Source organism: Colobus angolensis, unplaced genomic scaffold (genome assembly GCF_000951035.1).
Source record: "Colobus angolensis palliatus isolate OR3802 unplaced genomic scaffold, Cang.pa_1.0 Scaffold2, whole genome shotgun sequence".
In the NCBI taxonomy this organism is placed as follows: Eukaryota; Metazoa; Chordata; class Mammalia; order Primates; family Cercopithecidae; genus Colobus; species Colobus angolensis.
Genome location: NW_012115154.1, coordinates 11,775,245 through 11,793,497, shown reverse-complemented (window position 1 = coordinate 11,793,497; position 18,253 = coordinate 11,775,245). Strand labels below are relative to the sequence as shown.

General features: G+C 51.3%; 2 protein-coding genes across 5 annotated transcripts in view; one reads left to right on the top strand and one right to left on the bottom strand.

Moving 5' to 3' along the window:
• Positions 1-442: 442 nt before the first annotated feature.
• Positions 443-9,129, top strand: FAM131B (family with sequence similarity 131, member B). Of its 4 annotated transcripts, XM_011941380.1 has the most exons (7): positions 443-495; positions 2,364-2,473; positions 2,742-2,777; positions 3,090-3,183; positions 3,485-3,682; positions 5,101-5,244; positions 5,502-9,129. In XM_011941380.1, exons 2-7 carry the CDS (start codon positions 2,420-2,422, stop codon positions 5,972-5,974), a joined length of 999 nt encoding a protein of 332 aa, XP_011796770.1. In that variant the 5' UTR covers positions 443-495; positions 2,364-2,419; the 3' UTR covers positions 5,975-9,129. The 4 variants fall into 4 exon arrangements, with proteins under 4 accessions (XP_011796770.1, XP_011796773.1, XP_011796771.1 ...); XM_011941382.1 differs by lacking the exons at positions 443-495; positions 2,364-2,473 and adding an exon at positions 2,880-2,959 and having other exon boundaries at positions 2,758-2,777; XM_011941383.1 differs by lacking the exons at positions 443-495; positions 3,090-3,183.
• Positions 9,130-10,337: 1,208 nt separating this feature from the next.
• Positions 10,338-18,253, bottom strand: part of CLCN1 (chloride channel, voltage-sensitive 1) — a 37,034-nt gene continuing 29,118 nt past the window's right edge. Inside the window, exons 17-23 of the mRNA XM_011941375.1 lie at positions 16,604-16,845; positions 16,119-16,230; positions 15,712-15,791; positions 15,424-15,462; positions 11,851-11,955; positions 11,673-11,759; positions 10,338-10,748 (exon numbers count right to left, since the gene is read on the bottom strand). Of these exons, the coding sequence (XP_011796765.1) occupies positions 10,377-10,748; positions 11,673-11,759; positions 11,851-11,955; positions 15,424-15,462; positions 15,712-15,791; positions 16,119-16,230; positions 16,604-16,845 (1,037 nt within the window). The 3' untranslated portion in view covers positions 10,338-10,376. The remainder of the gene's footprint in view (positions 10,749-11,672; positions 11,760-11,850; positions 11,956-15,423; positions 15,463-15,711; positions 15,792-16,118; positions 16,231-16,603; positions 16,846-18,253) is intronic.

Here is an 18,253-nt window from a genome sequence, read left to right as displayed (position 1 = left end):
ATCTCTCTCCTCGCGCGTCCGGGCGCCCCGCTCCGCACCCGCCTTGCCCTGCTAGCTCCTTCACTTTCCCTCCGTCCGCCCGCGGTCCCTCTGTCCCTCCTTCCTGCCCGCTCTCCTCTCGCGCCTCCGGGGCTGCCATCCCGCTCGGCTCGGTTCGTTCTCCCCGTCGCCCTCCCGCAGGCGCGGTCCTCTCCATCCTCTCCATCGCCCTCCTCTCCTCTCCTCCGACGCTCGGCCCGACGCTCGGTCCCCTCATCCCTGCCCCTCCAGGCCATCCACCTCTGCTCCGCCGTCCCCAGCGCCTCCTCGCATTCCCCACTCCGGAGCAGCCCCCCGCGAAAGACCCCCGGCCTCCGCGCCAGCCCCGAGTCTCTTTCGCACGCCCCCCACGCCACCCCCCGCCGCCGCCTCCATCTGGCTCGGGTGCTTTGCCCCATCTCTCTCCCTCTCCGTTGCCTTTTTCTGTCGTTCCTGCCTCCGATTCGCTTTGTTCACGTGCGTTTTCCCTCTGGGGCGGGGGCGGGATGAGCCCGGGTTCCACGCCCGGAGGGACCGGGCCAGGGCCGGGTGGAGGGAAGGGGCTGGGGGACGCGGGGAGGAGGTGGGGGCTTCCAGGCGCTGAGAGGGGTCGGGAGCCCGCGGCCCGGGAGGGTGGGGCCGGCCCTGCCTCGGCAGCCCGGGACCCGCCGGCACCTGTCAGCGGGGGCCGGCGGGGCGGGGCAGGCTCTTTATTTACCTTTGACGCGGGTAGGGAAGAGAGGCGCCTCCTAATCCACCTTCTCCCTCCAGCTTCTGCCTGGCTACCTCCCCAGACCCCCGCCCAGGCATCCACTCCACTCTCGCCGCTCAGGAATTCATCCAGCCCTCTCCCACCCCCTCCCCCATTCTTCCCCTTTCCAACTCCCAGTTTCTCCCGCCTACACCTCCTGGTGACCTCAGGCTGAGAAAATAATTTGTATTATTATTACAAACAAACTCACTCTCCAGAAGCCTGATTTCCCTGAGACCGGTTTATTTCCATGGATACCCCCTCCTCCTCTGCTTTCACCCCTTCTCCCTGGCTCTCTCCCTCCCCGCTGCCCCCCACAGCTCTGACTCAGCTCTCCGTCTCCCACAAAGGCCACCTCCCGCTCCCCTCTCCCCCCGCCGCTGCCCTCCCGTGTCTCCCTTCTCCTTAGGCTCTTCTCCGCCTGCCCCATTCCTGCTGTGTCCCGAGGGCCATCTTTTCTCTTTTCCCCCAGTCACCACCCCGCGGAGCCCCAGGGAAGAGCAGGCCAACTTTGGAGGGTCCTCCCTCTTCAGTCCAGTTCACCACAAGCCCCTTCCTTTCCCCCACCCCTGCTGATGTGCGGAACGCCTCCTCGTGCCCAGCCCCATTCAATGCTCCCCTTCCCAAAAATGGAGCCGACCTCTAAACTCACAACTGTAAAACCTCGTAAGTATAAAGGGTCTGTATGGTCAGATGGTTCAGGCAGCCATCTGATGCTTGAATAGTCCCTTTACGAAGACCCAAGCAGTTCTTCCCCAAGACTTCCCGGAGCATCACCCTGCCCTCAGGCCAGGAGTCTCCCTCCACCAGGAGCTCTGTCCTGGCTCTAACAAGGACCCTCCTTCCCCTGAGTCCTACAGTTTCCCACTCAGCCCTCAGACCCTGTCCACCCCTCCCACCATCTTCTGTCTTCTTTCTGACTTGAATTCCTATTTTCTTAATTCCTATTTTAAAAAGTTCTCTTTTCTCCTTGTGTTCCCCACCTTCCCTCCACTTTAATCCATCACTTGTCTCCCCACAGTCAGGTGGAATGCCTCCAGGTCATCCTTGGCTTCTCTGTGCACTGTTTCTGGGAGGACAACACCCAGCTCCTTGCTATCCAACTCCTGCCTCAATTCCCAGGAAGTCCTCTTCCAGTTAGTCAGACCCGCGGACTCTTAGGAAGGGCCCACAGTGGGAGACACATCCCTGCCACCCTAAGCATAGAGAAAAGCCCTTCACTAGAGCAGTTCTGCCCTTACCTATAGCCTTGTAATAGAGAAAAAGCCCAGCTCCCATACAGAAACCCTCCAAGAGTGCTCAGGAAAGAATAAGAATTGATTTTCTGATAAAACCCAACCTCTGACCCCTCCACATAAACAACAACAAATAAGGCCATATATCACTTTTTCTGAGTGAACTATTCTTGGTTGAGCTAAAACTGGATATTTGGGCTCAGCTTTACCACTTGTCTCTCCTAGAATTTGGAGAGCGCAGGAATATAAGAGGAAATGGGCAGCTGGGGTAAGGGAGGGGTGTGAAGGGCTGACCCCAGGGTGTTACCTCGGCTGCACAGGGAAGTGAGGGCGGGCAGCTAACTTTCTGGCCCCCTCAGGGAATGAGGTGATTGCAGTGGATTGGAAGGGCCTGAAGGATGTCGATCAAATCAACATGGACAGCACCAGCTCACTGCACGGGAGCAGCCTCCATCGGCCATCGACTGAGGTGAGACGTCACTCAGCCACCCCAAGTCTCTAGCTGCCTGCACTTCCTCAATTCCAAGGCAACGACCCAAACACTCCTTCAGACTGACACTTGCACAGAACATTTCTCACAACACATGCCAAGCAGTCCACACAGAGAACCCAGTCAGTGGTGTCAGCCTCAGGAAAGCCCTCACATCCCGCACTCGTGGAAGGCCCTCTGAGGAAGGGGCTTCCTTGCATTCCTGCGAGTGACTGGGATGCCCATTCCCTTTCCTCTCTCCTCACAGCAAACTCGAACTGATTTCTCCTGGGACGGCATCAACGTGAGTGCAGCTGCCCCCAGACCTCCCCATCCTCCCGAACTCCTCCTCCTTATCTTCTCCCTTGCACCTTCCAACGAGCACGGTATTCCTTGGCTCCAACAGGCACTGTGAGCCCTCACACTCTCAACCTGTGCCCCAGCCTTCCAGGGCACTGGGGGTATATCCCTCCTTGGGACTCTTGGGTATAGTAGCTTTCCTTATCATCTGCCCTAGCTCAAATGCTTTTTCCTGGAAACCATGAACCTTCTCCAAGTATAAAGCACGCCCGTACCTTCTTATTTCTCTGCCCTTCCTCCCACGTTCCCATCCCAGCTCTCCATGGAGGACACCACTTCCATTCTTCCGAAGCTTAAGCGAAACTCTAACGCCTATGGCATTGGGGCCCTGGCCAAGTCGTCGTTCTCAGGTGAGACTCCCGATGTAGGAATGCCTTCAGACAAAATAATGCTGACAGACTCCTTGGCTCAGTCTCCCTGCTCCTTCGAGGTTGATGAAGACCCTCATCCTCACACCCTGACCTATTCACCCTTCTGTCAAGCCTCCCATCTTCCAGGCCATTCCCCCCACCACCCTATCTGTGGAGTCCTTAGGGGAGCCTGCCCCAGTGGGATGGAGTCTCATGGGGTTGCGGTGGGAGGAATGGGGAGGGTCTGGTTATGGGTATTGTGTGATATTCTGGAGGATGTGGGAAATGTCTGGCCCTGTAGGGATCTCACGGAGCATGAAAGACCATGTGACAAAGCCCACAGCCATGGGGCAAGGCCGAGTGGCCCACATGATTGAGTGGCAGGGCTGGGGGAAGACACCAGCTGTTCAGCCACAACACAGCCATGAGGCCGTGCGCAGGGATACGGATGCCTACTCCGACCTCAGCGATGGCGAGAAGGAGGCACGTTTTCTAGCAGGTACGTGTACCCTAAAGCCTCAAGAGACACATTTTCAGGATGAGGTGGATGGCCTCCAACCTCATCCCCTGTGGCAGAATTAGCTCCATCCATATTTTGACCATAGATTCACATTTCCCAAACAGCTCTAATTCTAAATATTTTGATGTGCTAATTCAAATAAGTGCTCTTAAACATATTTTTATAATCATCTCAGAAAATGAGTGGAATTAGATGGGGATTTGTGGGTTCACCCATCCCAGATGCCTTCTCTCCTCATCATGAGACTGTCCAAACCCTGAACTCTCTCGAGTGCAGGAAAAAAAAATGGACAGGCCTTGGTCTTTGAAAGAAAGAAAGAAAGACCTTGGGGATCTCTTTTAGCCTTTGCCCCTTAGCATTTCGAGTCATGAATTCGCCTACTAGACTCATTACTTGTGACAGCCACTAGAAGATTAAGGGAACTGTGTGAGGAGATGGGAGGCCTACAGAAGAGGTTTAATTCCAGGAAAGTAGTGTAGGTCTGATAACAGGCATGCAATGTGCCTACAAGAGTGGCCAAGCCCTAGTGCAGCTCTAAATAAGATGCCTAGAAAGGGATAGGTCTGGAAGAGAAAGGAAGTATCGTTGTGTTGGTGATATGGGTGGGAGGAGAAATAACAGTGAAGAGGGTCACAAACATGTAGGGTGGGGGGGCAGGAGCAGTACCAGCTTGAACGCGCTCATGGATTTGACTAGAATAGGGATCCTCAAGTCTACCCATCCCCTTTTCCTTCCAATCCTTTGAACTTCCAGTTTTATATCATGGTGGACCCACAAGCCCATGATGCTCTCTTGGGGGTCTCTGTTGATCTTGAAATCTACTCTCTAGATTGCAATTCCTAAAAACCTCCAAAGATAAATTTCTGGAAATCTCGAATTTGAATCTCTTAGGATATCTCACTAGAAGAGCCCTAACTCTTTCCCCTAGGAATCCTAAATCTGACTTTTTAGGAAGTCCCCCACAATACTCCCTTCTCTGGGGACATACACAAAGGCTGTGCTCTCCAGTACATTAGCCACTGGCCTCATGTGGTTATTGAGAACTTGCTATGTGGCTCTTCCGAATGGAGATGTGCTTTTAAGTGTAAAATACCAGCTGGATCTCAAATGTTTCATATAAATAAAAGAATGTAAAATATCTCACTAATGACTTTTATTTCGATTATATGTTGAGATGAAAATCTTTTTATATATCGAATTAAATAAGTTCTATTATTTCAATTGATTTAACCTGTTTCTTTTTAATTTTAAATGTGGTGACTGGAAAACTTAAAATGATATAAGTGGCTTGCATTGTATTTCTACTGAACAATGCTGCACTAAGATGTCTTCCTACCCCACACACGTGTCTAAGGAGTTCCTGAGGTATTTTGTGGTCGTTGCATTTCTTCCTGCAGGTGTCATGGAGCAGTTTGCTATCTCTGAGGCCACACTCATGGCCTGGTCTTCCATGGATGGTGAGGACATGAGTGTGAACTCCACCCAGGAGCCATTGGGTTGTAACTACAGTGACAACTACCAGGAATTGATGGAGAGTCAGGGTGAGAGATGTTCCAGAATCCAACCTCTGGAGCCTGAAAGGCCTCCCCAACTATCTCAGCTGCCTCCACTCAGCTCCATTCTTTTAAGACTTCCTTGTCCATCTCGGCTTTCCCATTGTCCTCCCTCCTCCCTGTGGGCTTTGTGTCTTACTCCCGGTTCTCTGTGCTGTCTCTTAGCTGTCTCTTGTGCTGTCTGTGCTGTCGTTCCTGCCCTTGACATTTTGTGACTCCACTGATCCCCAGGATTCTTTTTCCAGATGCCCTGGCTCAAGCCCCCATGGATGGATGGCCTCACTCTTACGTGTCCCAGGGTATGTACTGTCTGGGGTCGTCAGATGCCTGGGAAGCCAGCGACCAGTCCCTCATTGCCTCTCCAGCCACAGGATCCTATCTTGGGCCTGCATTTGATGACTCACAACCCAGCTTGCATGAAATGGGACCTTCCCAACCGGCTTCAGGATACTCTGCTCTGGAGCCTCCACCTTTGATGGGGGGAGACACTGACTGGGCTCCAGGGGTAGGTGCGGTGGACCTGGCAAGAGGCCCTGCCGAGGAGGAAAAGATGCCATTGGCCCCTGAGGAGGAAGAGGATGCAGGATGCCGGGATCTGGAGTCACTTTCCCCAAGAGAAGACCCTGAGATGTCTACCGCTCTCAGCCGGAAGGTGTCTGACGTCACATCCTCAGGTGTGCAGTCATTTGATGAGGAGGAAGGCGAGACCAACAACTAGCTTCCTCCCCCAATGCCCTGCCTTCCACTCCCACCTGAGGGCCATGGCTGTGACCCATACATTCCCTCCCCCCAGCAGTACAGCTGAAACTGGGCAGACAACATTGGGGAACCCAGGAGCTTCCAGTCCTCTCCCGGAAATGGAGGACTAGGATGGGATTTTATCCAGGCTTACACTCTAGAAACCCACAGGCCTGGGAACTGAGACCTGGGCAACTAGATGGCCATGAGCTTGATGTGGCTGTGGAGAAGGACCTGGGCTGCGGGCTTCTGGGTTTGTGCTGACAAAGCCTCCAGTGTGTGCACCCTGAGGACGGGGGCAGTGCAGCTGTGCTCAAGACTGGATCTCAGTTCTTCACTCCCCGATTTCGTCTTCCAGGAGCCGTAACTGTGCTGTCTGAATGCCTCCTTTCTCCATTTCACTCTTGCTTTTCCCAACTCTGTTTTCTCTGGCTGTGGCCCCAGCTCATCCTTACTGAGAGAACAGACCTTAGGGGCTGTTGGACATGGCTGGACAGGCGCAGGGGAGGCTGCCTGAAGGGCACATCCATGTGGAGGGTGGAGAGGCTGCCTCAGCGGGTCATTTGGCTTCTGAGATCAGGAGTCGAGGAGGAGGTGGACGTGGCAGCTGAGATCTACAGGGGGCACAGACATGGTTCTTGCTATCAAGGCCTGCCCAGAGACAAGAGAGTCACTGAGGAGACCAAGAACAAACACAGCCCCTTGCTCTGGGATCTTGAATATCCCATGGCTGAAAGGAGGATCCTAAGGATCTGGGAAAAGACCCAGCTGGGGCTGGCTGCTCCAGCTCTTGCTTCCCTTTCAGCTTTCTTCCATCCCTGCTCCCGGAGCCTGGCCCTGAGGAGGGTGCGGGGACACCCGTCTTGGATACACCAACGCAGGATGCAGGTGTCGCCAACAGCGGGGGGAGCATGAGGGCTGTCTCCCCCTATCCACCCCTGTCCTCTGAAGCTGTTTACACTTTTCTCTTTGCCTTTTCTACATTTTTATAACTTCTTGGGCACTCAGGGTTGAGTGGGGTGGAGGGAGGAGTCCGGTGCTGTCACTCCCTCAGCCAGTCAGGGTTGCAGCTGAGGGCCAGGGTGGGCACTCGGCACCTTCTGCCCCTTCTTCAGCTCCTCCCAGGACTCCCAAACAGCTTCACAGCTGTCCTCCCTGCCTCCCCAGGCCTCCTACCGGAGGAAGACAGGAAAATTCACGGATTCTTCCTTCCAGGATGGTGTATGGTGAGACACAAGCTTGCCCTCCCACACTTGGCATCCATGCTGGTGGGGACTGAGCAGCATATGCACCCCAGCACTACTGTAAGAGCACAGGCAGAGGATGGGCGGAGCGAAGCAGCGGCGCTGTGGGGCTGGAGAGCACTTGGCCCTGCCACTGCCAGGGTAGTCCCTCCCCAGCCCTTGGCGCAGGCAGAGTTTGGGTAGGAGAGAGAGGCCTAAGAGGCTCACTGCCCTATCTCCTTCTTTCTTCACGCCCTTCCAAGGCTCCAGCTCCCAGGCTTGTGTCCTACCCACACTCTGTCAGGAGTTCTACCACTTGCATCCCCTGCTGGAAGGGAGCACTGTCGTCTTCTCCCAACCCTGGGCACAAACTGTGCCCTCACCCCCAGGTCCCGGAACTTATTATTTTATAATGAGGAAGTTGAGAGTTGGGGTGTTTCTGTCCATCTATGATCCTGTTCTGCCATCAAGTTCATACTCTCCTACACACACTCCTGGGATGCGAGCAGGGCAGGGGGTTCCGTGTCTTCTCTGGAAGGGGGACAATGGTTAGCCTGAGGATGGTTTTTGGAGGAAACGTGGGCTTAGGCAAGGTGAGCCAAGGCAGGTGCAGTCATCTAACTGAATCCTGCCTGTACAGGGGAAGAGTCCTCTTGCGCTTGCTAACATGTGCTAACTCCGTGTCCCAGGACCTCATTTCCAGGAACTCTGAGAGGTGGTCTAGCATGCCCGCCCTGGCAGCTGTTCCCCACCCATCTCCTGCTGCAAGCTCTGGGGTTTTGCATGTTCATGTGACCTTCCTTCCTCGGGGTCCCTGGTTCCTCACCTTCTCCAATGTGCGCTATTCCCACATCACCTCTTCCTGTGATCTCATCCTCTCAGTGCCCATATTATCCCCCCAGACCACAGTGGACATCTCACCCACTGAGTGCGTTCATTCGTTACAGTTCCTTTTTGCTCAGGCCCGGGGGAGTTAGGAAAGGTAGATCACAGCAGCTTTCGTTCCTCCTTCCCTTTCCCAAGGAAGCCACATGGTCCCTGACAAAAGATGACTAAAGGTCTGAAGGACTCTAGCTGGGTTCATACATGAACCTGGTGTCCCCAGGGTGCTGGCATATTGCTGCAGACAGAAGTCAGGTGGGGGTCTGTCTTCTGCAAGGAGCTCCCACCCGCTCTGAAGAGAGAGACTGAGGAGCTGGCCTGGGACCATCTTAGGACTCTTCTGGTGCTGGGGGCAGGGTGCATGGGGGTTGCTTATCGCCTATTTCAGGGGGTGGGGAGGGGCATGTGCAGGAAGAGGCTGTTGCGGGGTGGGAAAGGGTGGCTTTTCCTTTGGGGTTAAGGCTGTGCAGCACGTTTTACAGCAGTCCTGGAACAGGGCTGTTTTTATATTCTTGTGAATGAAACTGCTCTTGCTAAATGATTTTCTTTTTTTTTGGGGGGGGGTGCACTTTCATTTTCAAATGACTTTATTAAATGAAAATCCAAATCTTCCATTCCTCCCCTCCATTGCCCCCTCCATCCCCACACACCTTCTTTCTTGTCCTCGTGTTGAAGCGGGGATCCTGGGGAATGAGTTTAGTATCTTCTCCTCGACCTCACCTATACATCCCACACACCATCTTCCAGGTCTGGGAAATATCCATTTTTATGGCCAGTCTTAGCATGTTTTCTTAATGTGACATTCCCACCCCAGGCCCAAGAGAGATTCTATGACATATATTACAGAGAGAATTCTATATCAATATATATAAATACTATAGATTATGTACACAAGGGCATGGGCTCAAATGCCCACTGCCAGTCCCCTACCCAGGCCTCAGCGTCTCTCTTGGCCTGGGAAGTGGGAGGGATGTGATGCTGGAGAAGGTTACAGGCTGTGTTCAATGACACTAAACAGAACATGGTGGCATCCTCTGACTGTGACTGTCTTATTTGGGGGATGGAGGAGACTGGGAACAGGGGAGGCAAAGGAGGAGAATGTCGGAGTGGGGGCACAATGGCAGAATTAAGCAAGGCATACGGGATGGCAAGGTTGGGGAGAAAAACCTTGGGTACGGAGCAAGGGTTTGGGGATGCTCACAACACCTGGCCTCCCTTTGTAGAGAAAGCGCGCTAATGAAGTGCACAGCCAGGCTTCCTGCTGCTGATCTGGGGAGGGTGAAGATGTGACTGTCCCAAGTGCGGGCAGCACTCAAGAGCCCTGTCATCTTGACACTTAGCTCCTAACTCTCCACCCCTAGGAGAGGCATCTGAAGAACCAGTCTAAGAGGGGGCTGGTGTCTGAGTGACCCAGTGACCTAGCTGCTCTGAGCCCTGATTCTTGGCAGGAGAGGCCCTGGCTAGAGCAGCTCCAGGGCAGAGCTGACCTTTGGCAGGACAAGTCAATAACTACAGTGGAGAGATGGAGGATGTGTTTCCTAGGGAGTAACCTGGACACTGGAGGGCGAGGAAGCTGTGCTGTGGAATAGAAGGTTTTCTGCCAGAGGGAGTCAGCGGACACCATGGGGGCACGATTGTTGGGCAACAGGGCATCTGCTTCTCTCAGTGCCCTAGTCACGGCCTGGCCTGGAGATGCGTCGGGGTCAGAGGCAGATTGCAGGAGCGGGTGTGGGCCAGCGCAGGGCTCCAAGAGAAGCGTCTGTGGCTGGCCTGGAGGCACATTCTGGGGTGGTCAGTGCCTGAGGCCATAGGATGGTCCCATCCCCTCCTCCAACATGGCACTTACAGGGCCACAGTCATTCTGGGCCTCCCCGCACCCCACCTCTTGTAGACACTGAGGCACAGATATCACAGTACTGGGACGAGAGCACTGGGGAATTGTTGGGGGGAGGCGGGAGGCAGAGAGAGGCAGGGGATTCCCTTCCTGCATACCAGGAACACTCAGGAAGCCCCATGGAATATGAGGGGTGCTTTGCTAGGGTTAGGGCCACCTGCCTGGCTGGGAATGGGGAGAATAGTCAAAATAATTGACCAAGGCTCCTCCCTGTCTAAATGCTGATTCCTCCTTTAAGACTATCACTATCACATTAAAAAATTCCTGAAAGAGGCATGGAATGTGGCATGACCTCGCCACATTCAGGATGCACCCTGCCCCACACAAGTTCACCCTCAGACTGGGCCTCTGGACAGTCTTTATGAGGAGGTTGTGGGAGGGGGTCAAAGGATCAGTTCATCCTCATCCTCCTCGTCTGTGGATCGCAGGCTGGGGCCCTGCAAGATGTCAGCCAGCTCCTCTTCCAGCCCTGGACTCTCCACCAGTTCCAGCTCCTCCAGCTCACCCTCTACCTTGCCTGGGGCCAGGGAGAGGGGGTGCTCTGGGGAAGGGGGTGGCACAGGGGTCTCTGGGGAGGCAGCAGTCACATCCCCTGCTCCAGTGGCCCCAGGCCTATCCTCAGGCAGGTTCCAGTTCTCTGCAGAAGGTGGGGGTCCCCCGGGACTCTTTCGAGTTGAAGTCGTGTTCCGGAAGCTGGCAAGGGGAGGGCGGAGCTGCACCCCAGACTTGGTGTGCCCCTCAATGGCCTTCTGTAGCTGAAGAGCAGTGGGAAAGGAAAAGAGGGTAAAAAGTTGGAAAAAGAAAAAAGATGGGGGCAGTGAGAGACAAACAGAAAAGAACAGGACAGATGCAGAGTGGCAAAAGGGGGAGAAAGAGAAACAGACAATAAGGAACAATCAGAGAAAGAAGACAGAAAAAGGACAAGAAAAGGGGCGTGACAAAAGACCCGCCTGCCCAGACTCAGACCCTTGGGTGACCTCTTCCTTCCTAGTGACCACCTGCAGCCACATCCCCCCACTGCCCTATTTCCACAGCTTTCCCCAAAGCACATCCCCGAGAAACAGTGACTCATGCCTGGAACCCCATCTCAAACCCACACTATCTACGGAAGATCACATGGGCCCCATCTGGGGTGGAGAATTCCATTCCCTTCAGGGCTGTGGCCATAACAGGCTTTGTAGTCTCCTCTACCTCGGCTGGCTGCTTCCTCTACCCCTCCAATCTCTGCATAAGAAATAGAGAGGGGAGCCGGGTCCTGGTGGCTCACCTCTGGAATCGCAGCACTTTGGGAAGCCGAGCCGGGCAGATCACCTGAGGTCAGGAGTTCGAGACCAGCCTGCCCAACATGGTGAAACCCCATCTCTACTAAAAATACAAAAAATTAGCCAGGTGTGGTGGCAGGTGCCTGTAATCCCAGCTACTCAGGAGGCTGAGGCAGGAGAATCACTTGAACCTGGGAGGCAGAGATTGCAGTGAGCTGAGATCACACCACTGCACTCCAGCCTGGGTGACAAGAGTGAAACTCTGTCTCAAAAAAAAAAAAAAAAAAAAAAAAGAAATAGAGAAGGGAATCTGAGGGGACTTCTGAGATGCTAATATCCCCTCTGTCCTCCCTGTATCCCCTTATCCTGTGCCCAGCCTCCCTCCTGCTGCTCAAATGGGACACACATCGTGATTACCTCCTCCAGGGCCAAGACGCCCCTGAGCTTCCCCATGCTGGTCACATAAGCGAGGTGGAGGCCAAGGAGTGAGAACAGGGTGTGAGTCTGAGGACGAAGAGCACAGGTCAGTGCATGTTCCTTGCCTCACAGCTCTCCTGCCTTCCCCGCAGCCCTGAGCAGTCAGCAAAGAACTCACCTTGTGCAGGGTTGTCTGCTCCACCAGCTGGAAGGGAGACTGGTCAATACAGCAGGAATCAAAACAGACAGGTTGGCTCAGCTGCTCCTGCTCCCAGGCCTCAATCTGTCAGCCAGAGGATGAAAGTCACGAAAATCACGGAGCCTCCTTTCACCCCAGATACCTGATTTTGATCCCAAACAGCCCTCCTAGTCCCTGCCCAGAATCTGGAAACACGCAAGAACTGATCACAGATCCCCCAGATCAGAGGCCCTCCTCCTTCTTCCCGGGGACAGAGCCTCTCTGCCCTTCCTCATCAGGAACCCCCAACCTACCCTGCAACCTCCAGGTACCCAGAACATCCTTCCCTGTTCTAGGCCCCAACTCTCCCATCCCCTGGCATCCCAAACATTTGTTATTCCCAACCTATCTTTCCCATCTATTTTCCACTACTACTACAAGACATGGGGCTCCAATCAAACCCGACTGCTTTCTGCTCTTCAAACACGCCTTCCCCTTTGTCTTTGCTGTTCTGACCATCTGGAGTTCCTTTACCTGCCCTACCCTGTCCCTGCAGTGTATGTATTTCCTGACTCTCCCAATCAGACGTGCTTCTCCCCTTTTTTAATTCTCATAGTATTAGCTGGTCTCACCTTTTCAGAAGTGACATTGGCCATACTTCCTGCTGTATTGGCATTTGTCTTACCTTTGCACTTGTCTTGAGTGTTATGTGGTATTGGCTGCTGTATATTGTGAAGAAACTAGCACATCACCTCTCATGCAGGGAACCATGGTGAGCACTTGTTGAAACGGAAGAGCTATACTGGACCTCATGGCACTTAGTTGACTTGAGCAAAGCCGGTTTTTGTTTGTTTGTTTTTGTCTATGACAGAAGAATTAAGGCACAAAGGCCAACCATCCTCTTGACTTTAGATATGCACACCAAAATTCCCAAGAGTCCAAATAATCCATTACATATCTGGCTCTCAAACATTTTTCTAAAATTTCTAAAATCTCTTTTCAGTCAGTACCCTCTGAATGATCTAGAACTCTGTTTTCCTATTTGTCCAAATCTACACCTCTCAGACTTCAGAGAACATCACCAAAGGGCATTATATAGATTTAGGATCTAGTGTGTAGCCCATAGTGACGCTCACTCCACCTGTCCTGTCCTGATATTTCTGGATTATAATCATGCCTCCTCTATACTCTTATCTTCCTGACTAATGGATTACACAGAGTTACACAGCATAGGATGGATGACCACTTAGCAGGTGTGTTGTAGAGAAGATTTAGGTATAGGATGGGGGCTAGACCTTGCCAAATGGTTTGGTCCATCCCGTCCTCTTGGTCTTTTCTATGATTATCTGTGGCCTTACGTTCCATTTTTGCCTTTCCTTAAAAATAACACGCCAACATTTTCAGTGAATGATTATCAAGTACATCCTCTTTGCCAAGCATTATTCTAATTGCCGTACCCGTCTTAGCTCATTTAATCTTCTCCAATAACCCTATCATTATCTTCACTTTATAGATGAGGAAACAGAGGCACAGTGTGGAAGTCATTTGCCCAGGATTACACAGTCAGTAATTGGTGGAGCTGGGCTTCTAACTTTGACTGCTGTTTGTATTCCAGGTACATCTCCAGCTTTTGCCCACGGGATGCAGCACGTTGCTGTTGAGGCTGATGTGTTCCACTACTTGAATAAGCTCGGTACCAGTTAGAAACAGAGCTCTGTGTGTACTCCAGAGTATGCAGAATTAAACAAATCCTAGTAGGGACTTCTGGCAACATATAATTGAATCTTTCAATATTCCCATACTGCCCCCATACTGTTTTTTGGTCAGTATCAACATCTTGATATTGTCAAGGGTATCATCTGGTCTGAAAATTGTGTTCAAAATATCCTGAATTTCAACTCCTATTGGATCTTATCCCTCTAAAATGTCTCAGTGGGTCACATGGGAGTTGGTAGCTCCTTGAAGTCCTCTCTGGGAAAGACATAAGCTAGAAATGATGGTCTGTCTTATTTTTAATCCCTGGCTGCACTTTATTTCCAGTGGTCATTTGATAGCCACACTGATAAACTAGCTGGTTTTCAATCTTTGGAGCATTAAATAAAAAAAAAAGAAAAAAAGAAAAGCTTATTATTATTGGTTTGAGCAACCTAACAAAGTACTCCTTAATTGCAATTGTGGCCTTTCTGATTTCTGCTTGTGGGCAGAAGGAATAGTTGTTCCTTTCCCTCTGTGATCATCTATTTGAGTTTTTCACAAGTCATTTGTCAGAAGTGTGTGTGTTTTGAGGGGTGGGGAAGGTTTTCCTTCTCTCTTGTCACTCACAACACCCTCCTCCAACCCTGTAATGCTTTTCATTGTCAGCACATATATATTCCGGATATCCAATAAGATATTTATTTAAAAATCATATCTGCTGTGTTTTTTTGTCAGCTTCATACTTTACAAGCTTTACATTTTCAGCATTTGCAGCAAACTGTGCATTCTTTTACCATATGGAATAGTTGCCAATGGATTTTTTGTTGTTGTTCCTCCATAACCCCTCAGTATGTTCTGATCTGGACCGTTCAGCTGCCTGCTTCCAATCACTATTCCACATTCTGTTCCCTCCTCACAGCCAAGTGCATTCAGAATGCTTGACATTTCTCTCTTGAAGACTGGATAACCACCTCTTTTAGGAAAGTAGGCATTTGTTTGTCCCCATGAGGCACCATGGTCATTATTTTCTTCCTTTTTCAATTCTTCCCAGTAGCAATGCCTAGCATTTTCCAGTTGTTCACTGTCTCAGGGCCCTGATCAATCCAGCACAGTAACCTCCACCAGGGGCAGATCTCCTCATTTTTTTTTTTTTTTTTCCCTTTTTCTGTTCTTTTCTTCTCTTTTCTTGTTTTGTTTTGTTTTGTTTTTGAAGTGGAGTCTGGCTCTGTCACTCAGGTTGGAGTGCAGTGGTGCGATCTCACCTCACTGCAACCTCCGCCTCCCAGGTTCAAGTGATTTTTGTGCCTCAGCCTCCCAAGTACCTGGGATTACAGGCGTGTGCCATCATGCCCGGCTAGTTTTTGTATTTTTAGTAGAAATGCGGTTTCACCATGTTGGCCAGGTTGGTCTCAAACTCCTGACCTCAAGTCATCTGCCTGCCTTGGCCTCCCAAAGTGCTGGGATTACAGGCGTGAGCCACCACGCCCAGCCTCCCATTTTAGTTTTGATGTTCTTCTCCCATGTTGCTGTTTTAGTGCCAGCCTCCTGGTGACATTTTACCTCCATTAAAGCTTTGCCTGATCCAGAAAGTCCATAATCTCTAAAAGATCTGGGGCTCATCTTAGCACCATGGCCCCATTTACTCATGGAGGCTCAAAGTTTTTCTCCTGAAATAACGTGTCCCTCCGAGAACACCTCCATGTCCCATCACACACTCATTAATCTCTCCATAATCATCCTTATTTCCATCCTGTCAAAATACTTCCCATCTAGATCACATTCTATTTCATGACAACACAATAAAGACGGTAGAAACAAATTAGCAATATCTTCATTTGACAGAACAATCTACCCCAGGTTTTGGTTTCCCTTACTCACCTCTTCAGGTGGCATGTTATCCACTAAATCTGTGGAATCCTAGAGAAGAAAAACACAGGTGCAAGTTCTTTCCCTTTTCTTCCCATGGTTCATATGGTTCCCAATGAAACAATAGCCATCCCTCCCTGTCCAGGACCACCGATGCCTCCTTTCCGTTAATCATCCCTTCCATATGATTAAACTCCTCCTCCTTGGTGGGGTCTCTGCCTTCCTGCTTTAAGAACCATGGGTTTCTCACTCTTCAAGGGTAGGCTCCCTTTCCCCTGCATCCCAAACACATCTCCTCACCTGGGTTGCTTTCTTCTTTGGAGGGCGAGCTCTGCCCAGCAGGCAGTGAAGCAGGGACTGGAAGATGGAGTCTCTTTGACCTGAGAGGAAAGGTGAGTGGATGGAAATGGACACAAAGCAACAGGAAACGGCCAGGGGCCCCACTCAGTGCCTGACACTTGCCTCCAAAGAGCTGCACTTCCCAGGTACCTCACCCTCTCTTCCACCGTCCTAAATCACCCTCTGCTCCCACTCCCTGGGACAGTAACAAGGAGAATTGATGAATAAGAACCCTTTCCTCCTTCAATCCCCCAGCCTCACCCCCGACCCCACACCATATAGGAGTTGCATGCAGGTCAAGGTCAGGTCCAAGTGACCAGAGATAACCCACAAGGCATGAGTTGGGGTGCATGAGGGAAGAGCATCACCTTCAGGCTCTGGTGCTTCCGGCTGCTGTTTGTGGCCAGGCAGAGGCCCATTGGGCTCTTCTGGGGACAGAGGGGCAGTAGTAGAGGGGTGGAGAGGAAGGGAAGGAGGAAGCTGTAAGGAAGAGTAAGAAGTCTCAGCCTGGAAGCAGAGACTGTCTGGGTGGGCCTTCACTGCCTGGTGTCGGTGGATGTTCTGGGAAAGCGAACTCTATTCTTCCCCGCAGTTCAGAAATTCCTATATCCCTTTGAATTGTCGAGGAGACCATCGTCTGCAACCTTATCTTCTTTAGTCCCTGGACCCAGAGGCACTGATCTCTTTGGTACCTGACCCAGAATTTCTGGCTTTCTCAGTTACCAGCCTCTCCCCTCCCTCTTCCCACTACTTTCAGGGAAACTACCCTGTCCCAAGCCCAGCCCAGCCCACACGACGCTTTTCCTTTTGCCCCTGATCTATCCCACTCCCTGGCCCTTCCTGGCGCGGTTACCTCGCTCTTCACAGAGAGGTCTTCGTCTTCATCCTCATCCACAAAGGCGAAGGACTCGGGCCGGCCTGGAGGCGCGCCGGGGAGCCCCTCCCCAGCCAGCCGCGCCTTCCCGTCGTAAGGCAGCTCCGACAACTTCCGCGCCATCTCCTGGGCCGCGCGCAGCCTGCGCTCCGGACACAGGTGGCGCTGCAGGAGGGCCTGCAGTTCCGACCGCTCCACCGAGCCCAGCAGGATCATTGAATCTGAGGGAAATCCACGCCCTGCCTGAGCAACCCCTCCAAGCCCTCCCGCACCACCGCGCTCCGCACCCCTGAGAATGAACAGGAGAAGCGCCTCCCCGCCCCCCGTCCCCACATCTTTCTCAGCTTCCTACAAACTCATTTTAAGAATCCTGCAAGATTAACCTCACTCAATCCCTTTTATTTCATCCATTTAGCAGGTACGGGGCCAATTCCAATTGGTAGAGCACTAATTGGGCTAATTTGTACTTATTTTGATGAGGCCTTATATAGATTTCAGATAGGTGAGCTGATAATTAAGTAGGCTAACCAACGCTGTCCAAATAAAAAGAAACATGAGAAGCCATTTAAATAAGCTGAGACGTGAATCACGCTTTGAAAGAACTCTATAAGCAATACAAACATTATATCTCTCCCTGGAAGAAGGGAAACAAAGGAACTCTCCCTTTTGTATCTGACATTTCATCACTTAAAAAACCTGGGCCAGGCGCGGTGGCTCACGCCTGTAATCCCAGCACTTTGGAAGGCCGAGGTGGGCGGGTCTCCTGAGGTCAGGAGTTCGAGACCAGCTTTGGCCAACATGGTGAAACCCCATCTCTACTGAAAATACAAAAATTAGCTGGGCGTGGTGGCAGGCGCCTGTAATCCCAGCTACTCAGGAGACTGAGGCAGGAGAATCGCTTGAACCCAGGAGGCAGAGGTTGCAGTGACCTGAGATCGCACCACTGCACTCCAGCCTGGACAACAAGAGCAAGATTTTGTCTAAAAAAAAAAAACCCAAAAAACCCTGCTAGGATAAAAACAAAATGCCGACTTTTCCTGAGAAGGTTCTTTTATATGATTATGGAAATTCTGCTACTATAATTAACATTTTTATTAAGTTTTAAGGCCATGACATTGCAGCAGTATTATGGAGATGAATTCTACTGTTAGGTCTCAGTCATTATTATGAAAACCTTGCCCCTCACTTCTTGGCTGTGCCCCTCCTCTAATAAAGAGCCTCTGCTGTAGAACGTGGAAGGTATCTGAGATTTGGGAAAATATTTGAATTAATCTAATTTGAGAAATTTGGATATTCTGATTATCAGAAATCAGAACTAACAATCTTAATGGCTCTAAATGGCCCCACATAATTTTTCTTAATTACACTAATTCAAACACTAGGAAAGAATTCATTTAATATCTAGTAGACACCTATAACAAGGCACTCTGGGTATATAGAATTCATAGACTCTATTCTCAAGGAATGCCCACCTAGTGAGAAGACAAGATATAGATATATAAACGACAATAAGATATCATACAAAGCAGGATGAGGTGTCAAAGGATGGTGAAGGCAGAGAAATGTGAAATTATTGTTTACTAAAAACCATTCACTCCTCCATATGAAACAGTTCAAGCTAGGCGCAGT

Excerpts from the sequence above, each read along its gene's own strand:
- FAM131B (XM_011941380.1), top strand. The coding sequence starts at position 2,420 with ATGGACAGCACCAGCTCACTGCACGGGAGCAGCCTCCATCGGCCATCG. Across the intron at positions 2,474-2,741 it reads TCCATCGGCCATCGACTGAG|CAAACTCGAACTGATTTCTC; the intron begins GTGAGACGTCAC and ends CTCTCCTCACAG. Across the intron at positions 3,184-3,484 it reads GGCCAAGTCGTCGTTCTCAG|GGATCTCACGGAGCATGAAA; the intron begins GTGAGACTCCCG and ends CTGGCCCTGTAG.